The sequence below is a fragment of the Akebia trifoliata genome, chromosome 15 (assembly GCF_017979445.1).
Source record: "Akebia trifoliata isolate Shusen 1 chromosome 15, ASM1797944v1, whole genome shotgun sequence".
Taxonomy (NCBI): domain Eukaryota; kingdom Viridiplantae; phylum Streptophyta; class Magnoliopsida; order Ranunculales; family Lardizabalaceae; genus Akebia; species Akebia trifoliata.
In genome coordinates, this window is record NC_141389.1 from 8,540,898 (window position 1) to 8,547,639 (window position 6,742).

A 6,742-nucleotide genomic window follows, 5' to 3' on the forward strand; every position below is an offset into this window, starting at 1 on the left:
ATTAAACCAATAAACCATGAACAAGAGGGCATAAACTATAACAGTGATAGCATAAAGGGGAAAGGGCCACACCTGGTCATTGCTTTCTTCCATTAATATCTCCTTGGCTTTCTCACCTACACCCAGTAAAAATAGATAATACTTATTATTCATAGCATTTTCAGGGTCAGAAATTAAGAAATGTAATCATAAGGAAAAGTCAATTAACACAATGACAACAACAAATTGTTTGTAAACCAATGTTGCTAGAATTCTCAAAGTAACATAGGATGAGTTGTTAAGAATTACGGACTGCATGCCAAATAAAATGAAAGGCTTTACCTTAAGGTCGAAGATAAGGATAATTTGGTGATTTTCTATTAGTCTCCTGCAGAAAACGAGGGGTCAAGTAGTATGTCTTTAGTTTGAAATAGAGGGGAGGCTTAGGAGGCCTCACATTTATATCATGCATTGTATTTTAAACCATGTTTACAAATTACCAAACTAAGTTGGCATATGTTTTTTCTTGATTTTTTTATTCTTACTAGTGCAGGTTTGTGAAATGGAACCTGGTTTTTACAGGGAGTGTGATGTCTTGGTGAGGAATTTGCAAGGGAGGTTGGAAATACTTGTTGTATTGGTGCATTTTGAGGGTGATACCAGTGTTAATCACTATGATGACCATGAAGACATTCCATCGGGCCATTGGATTTCTAGAAAGAAATCTATGATTCTCCGAGCACTGCCACATCAGCACAAAAACTAATTTTATGGTTCAAAGGTACATGTCATTACAAACATTGCCGTAAGGTACACGTTTTGATCTATAACACTTAAAACAACGAGAGAGATAAACACTACAACTGCTTAGTCTATCACTGAGACAAATCTACAAACACTTCTATGTATAAATACAAAACAACATCTTCAAGACTTCAACAGCTCTTGAAAGTTGAAACCCATCAAAGGATCATCACCATGAACTACATCCTTGAAAATTGAAACATATAATAAAAACATCTAACATGCAAAAAAAGATGAAGAACCCATCACCCAAAACAGATCAAACCAACCTTCCTGACAACCTGGAGTACACTCACAGTTAATCTCAAGATCACCATTGAGAAAAACCCTAAGCCTTCCCACAGCATCTCCATAACTATGGCTTGTGCATCCACATGTCACCTCTATATAAACTATTAAAACATCCTAAACATATTTACATTTTGAGCTACATAAACTAAGTCTCTGGTGATTATTCTGCAATGGATGCAAGTTACAGATGTTTCTCAATTAAAAAAGAACCATACAAAATATGCAACCTCTGAATAAAATAGATAAACAAAAAAGGAAAAAATAAATTATATCAATACTTTAGCTATCTAAACAGTAATCCAAGAAAGGAAAAATAAAATAAAATGAAAACCAAAACAAAGCCCCAAATACTAAAGTGTGATTTTATATCAATACAGTAATCCAAGAAAGGAAAGAGAAAAAAAAACTTGAAAACCATAACAAAGCCCCAAATACAGAAAAAAAAAAACTTTTTGGGAGGATTTGGCTCTCAGATTTTGTGGCTGAACGCTACCTATATATATTTATATAGATATATATTAGTAAGTCGTCATCTTTTGTACTTTAAAATGAGATCTAGTCGAATTTTACTTCTAGTGAGCTTATTATTACCAAAGCCTTTGAAAGTCATCTTTACTGATTTCCTGATAGATGAAGTTAAAAAAAAAAAAAAAAAAAAAAAAACATTCCATTTCAGTAAATTACTAGTGAAAAGAAACTTGAGACTCCAGAGAAAAGAAAAAAAAACCTCTCTTTACTAAATAATTTTCTATTTCAACAAGTACAGGAGATGTACCAAGCGATTACACACACAAGTATACATTGATAATCTTAGACAAAACTACAAAAAAAGAGAAAAAAGAATTTGAAAAACTAATTAGCATTATGCCAAACCTATATCGAAAACAAAATATGGAGTGCTTCATCTTCCTGTTAACGTTCTCTCTTCAAGAAATAGTTTCTTGATCACTTGCAACTCCACAAAAACATTTTTGATTTCCATTCTGTCACCTAATGATTCTGCAGAACATAAAACTCCAATTTTAAACATGCGAATCAGGTATTCTTGCATCTCATCATTGATAGCTTCATTATGTTCTTGATCTAAGCGTAGACGAGGATCCACAATCTCCATCACTCGCTCAGTCAAACCAATTTTGGAAAACTGATGAAGGCTTAAACCATCCTTAAACATTTCATCAGTTGGCCTCTTTCCCGTTAACATCTCCAACAAAAGTATCCCGTAACTGTATACATCGCCTTCTATAGAGACATCAAGACCCATGCCATACTCTGCAATCCATGCATTGTTGGGTAAGTATTTAAGTCATGTTATAGATCTAATTTAAATTACAAATAATTTTTAAGATATATGTAAAAAATTTGAAAACAAAAAGAATGAATATAGATTAAATTCTTACCTGGAGGAATATACCCAATAGATCCTTTTATAAGTATTGAACTGGTTTCAATTTCACTGGAATTGTTTGTGCTGCTAGAAAGAATCTTTGCCAAGCCAAAGTCACACACGTAGGCAGTCATGTCGTCATTGAGAAGAACATTGCTTGGCTTTAGATCACAATGAATAGTTGGTGTATGGCAATGATTATGAAGATAATCCAATGCAGAAGCAATGTCGATCGCTATGCTTAGTCTTTGGCCAAGGTTCAAATTTCTCGATAAGGGCCTCTCGTCTGAACTTGGGTGCAACCAATTTTCTAGACTCCCATTAGACATGAACTCAAAAACTAGAGCTTTGAAATCATTACCTCTAAAATCCACACTTGAGCATGTAGTTATGATCTTGAGTAGATTTCGGTGTCGGACTTTTCTTAAAGCGTTACACTCGGTTATAAAACTCTTAGAAGCTCCTCGTACGTTAAGGTTGAGTACCTTCACCGCAACATGCTTTTCATCTGGACGAATCGTTCCTTTATAAACAGATCCAAAATTTCCTATACCAATCAAGTTGGCTGAGGAAAAACCTTCTGTTGCTTTATGGAGATCATTGTAAGAAAGCCTTTTATACCAATCACCAAGGAAAAATGAGGAAACAGATTTCATTCGTGGATTTCTCTTCCAATAAAGAGCAAGAACAGATGTCACCACAATTGCAAATAGAATAGCCCCACCGATTATTACCTTGAAAGCAAGAGATGTTCCTCTTTGTTTAGATTTCTTGATGGGGCATGCAGGTAATTGAAGTTTTGGGACGCCCCCACAGAGCCTAGTATTTCCAGAAAGTGTAAATGCACTTGCATTTTGAAAGACTCCCTTTTTAGGTACCTCACCCTCAAGGTCATTGAAAGAAATATTCAGATTTTGTAAGAACTTAAGGTCTTCTAAATCTTTCGGAATATGTCCAGATAAGTTATTGCGTGAAAGATCTATATCTTCAATACTTTTCAAAGAAATAAAAATTGAGGGAATAGGTCCTTGGAAGAAATTGCCTTGCAAATAAAGGATTTTCAAGCTCAGACAACTACCAAGGGTTCTAGGTATTTCTCCTGACATATTATTCTCGGAAACATCAAGTGCTTCAAGATTTTTCATGTTACCCACATCCAAAGGTAGGGGCCCAGTCAAAGCATTGTTTGCTAAGCTAAGAGAAATTAACTGCGACGATGAGCCAATTACCCATTCGGGTATGGTTCCATTAAGGTTATTTCTAGAAAGATCCAAAATTTGCAAATATTGAGAATTCCGAATAAATGAAATGATGTTTCCTTCTAAGGAATTGTATGATAAATTGAGTTCGAATAACCGGGAGAGATTACCTTGGAAGCTAGGTATATGTCCAGAGAACATATTTCCACTTAAGTCCAAGACCTGTAGATTTTGAAGCATCCCGATGCCCTGGGGAATACTACCGGAGAGAAAGTTATTATTCATTCCCAATTCAATTAAGTTAGTAAGCTTCCCAATTTCAGATGGAATGTTTCCGAATATCTGATTCACTCCTAGATCTAACACATTTAGTTGGTTGGAGAGATTGACTATAGAGTTGGGTAGCTTACCTCCAAAATGATTGGAATTGATACCCAAATGGTGTAGATAGGTAGAGTTGGTTAAATAATTGAGGAAATCCAAGTCATTCAATTTCCCACTTCCAAGATTATTGTAACCCAAACCTATCTCTTTAATGCCCTTTAGGTTTCCCACCTCATTAGGGACTTGCCCAATAAAATTGTTTTTATCGATAGAAAACCTCTCAAGTCTTGTAGCATTTGAAAATGATACAGGAATTGATCCAAAAAAATTATTACCTCCAATAAAAAATAAGCGGAGATTACAAAGATTGAGACCTATCTCAAGTGGAAGACTCCCAGTCATTTGATTTAGTGGTATGGAAAAGATTTCTAAATACGTGAGATTACAAATAGAGGGAGGAATCATACCAGACAAAATATTTACACCAAATGAAAAAATTGTCAGATTTTTCAATTGGCTGAGGGAATCAGGAATACTTCCTTCCAATCTATTATATTCTAGCGATAGAATGTTGAGAGATGAAAGATTCCCAAGGGAAGTAGGGATACCTCCTGTTAGATTATTGGTACCTAGATACATGGCAGTGAGCTTGGACAAAAAGCCAATCTCGATGGGAATATTTCCTACGAGATTGTTCCTAGATAAACGGAGGATTTTGAGATGGGAGCAGTGGGACAAATTGACTGGAATTTCTCCCACAAAAGAATTAATGGTCATGTTGAATTCTTGTAACCTGAACAAACGGCCGACTTCTTGAGGGATTTTACCTTGGAAGCTGTTATTTTGGAGATTAATACTCCTTAGGAAAGAGAGGTTCCCAATATAGGGAGATAGGGAACCCACCAACCCTTGGGACTGCAGGTTCAATGTTATCACCCTTTGATGTCGACGACTGCATGTAATGCCTTCCCATTCACAAAAATGAAGAGAACTGTTCCAAGATTTCGTAACTTGTAGAGGGTCATGAATGAGATCCTTGAAGGCAAGTAAGGCAAGTCGATCAGTTTCATTCCCTTGGATGCTGGATGTGGCCAAGCCTGTTGGCAAGCAAATAAACACGGAAATTAGGGAATATTGAAAGAGAAATAAACCAATTAATGTACTCATCATATGGTGAAAACTAAGCTCTTCACTTAAAGGATCTTCTTGAGTGAAATTTATAGACAAAGAGCCGTTGAAACAGTTGTACATTGCACTTAGACAAGTCATTGGAATAGGACTAGACTTTAATGGTGTGGGCACCACTAGGACGTCCAATGGACGGCTAATTTTATGGTTATAATTTCATGTGGACCCTCAAACGTAGGCTTCTTTAGTCTCAAACCATGATTCACGCAAAAGCTAATGTCACCTGCGGCTGTCTTTACCTACCAAGCTATGCCCACACATTAATAATTATTTAAATAATAAAATAAATTTATTTTTACTTGGAATAGGACTAGACTTTAGTGGTGTGGGCACCACTTGGACGGCTAATTTTGTGGTTATAATTTCCAATTTGATCTACGTGTGGACCCTAAAACGTAGACTTTAACTCATTTAATCACAATCCATGGTTGACGCAAAAGCTAATGCCAACAAGATTTTAACTCATTTGCTATTAGTACTTCTATCCGACCCTTATCCAAATAGAAATTTCAACACTGTTCACTTTTTATATAAATGCTGAGAGGCCAAATTTTGTAGATATTAGACATAATATTCTCTGGGAAAATAATTTTCTTCTTCTTATTTCATATTTCTATAGGGGTAAAGAGTCACCAAAGTTTAGTTCAACAGTGCTACATTGTATTGATTGCATCTGATGTAGCACTTGGTAAAAATTTGATGGCGTCACTGCTAGCAATGAATCTAAATCTATTTTTTATTACTTTATTATTATTAAAGTATCCATCAGTAAAACCGCATCTCCTTCTATACATTCATCTCTTACAATCTTAATTTTTTTACCATATAAGAAAAAAATATTTCCAATAAGAGTTCTTTCATTTAAATCGCACAATCTTAATTTCTTTGCTCTTGGGAGAGATTATGATACACCTAGTCTTGTAGGCCATCGGTTCCGATAGACTCAAAAAAAGAGCGGGATGCCACGGTGATGGACTTCATAAACAAACGATGAAGGTAGTGTTGGAGAATAATATATGTAGCAATATCAATTAGGATATTCTACATTAGGAAGTTCTACTAAATTAAAATGTTTATATTAGGCTAGTTTCATTATCTTGGCTGATGTAATCCCTCTAAATTTCCAATTAGGGTTCATGTAATATTCACCTAAGATTTCTCAATAAAATTAAGATTTCTACATGGAATCAGAAGTCAAGCTCCCCTAAGCACATCGATCTTGGTGCGTTGCCACCACCATCATCGAACCTATATCATTTTGTTCCTTTTATTAGTTTTTGGTGATTTTTTTTTTCCAATAAAAATCCTACATTTCTCCGTGTTTCTACAAACCTCCCTACATCATAATTAATACCTCAAGATTTCAATTTTATTTTTATTTAAAATCTCTTCAATGATAATTCTATTTAAATCACACATCCTTGTTTGTATGCTATTGGAAGAGATCATGACGAACCTGATCTAATGGGCCACCAGCTCTAACAAATTCAAAAATGAGCACGATATGACAATGATGGACTTCAAAAATAAGCGATGACCACCATCAAGCATGATCAAACGTTTGTGGCTG

General features: G+C 35.2%; 1 protein-coding gene across 1 annotated transcript; it reads right to left on the reverse strand.

The window, feature by feature from the left end:
• Positions 1-1,975: 1,975 nt before the first annotated feature.
• LOC147384223 (uncharacterized) lies at positions 1,976-5,148 on the reverse strand. Its single transcript, XM_086424894.1, has 2 exons — positions 2,475-5,148; positions 1,976-2,346 (listed from the first exon to the last, which is right to left on the reverse strand). Exons 1-2 carry the CDS (start codon positions 4,759-4,761, stop codon positions 1,976-1,978), a joined length of 2,658 nt encoding a protein of 885 aa, XP_086281020.1. The 5' UTR covers positions 4,762-5,148.
• Positions 5,149-6,742: the final 1,594 nt, after the last annotated feature.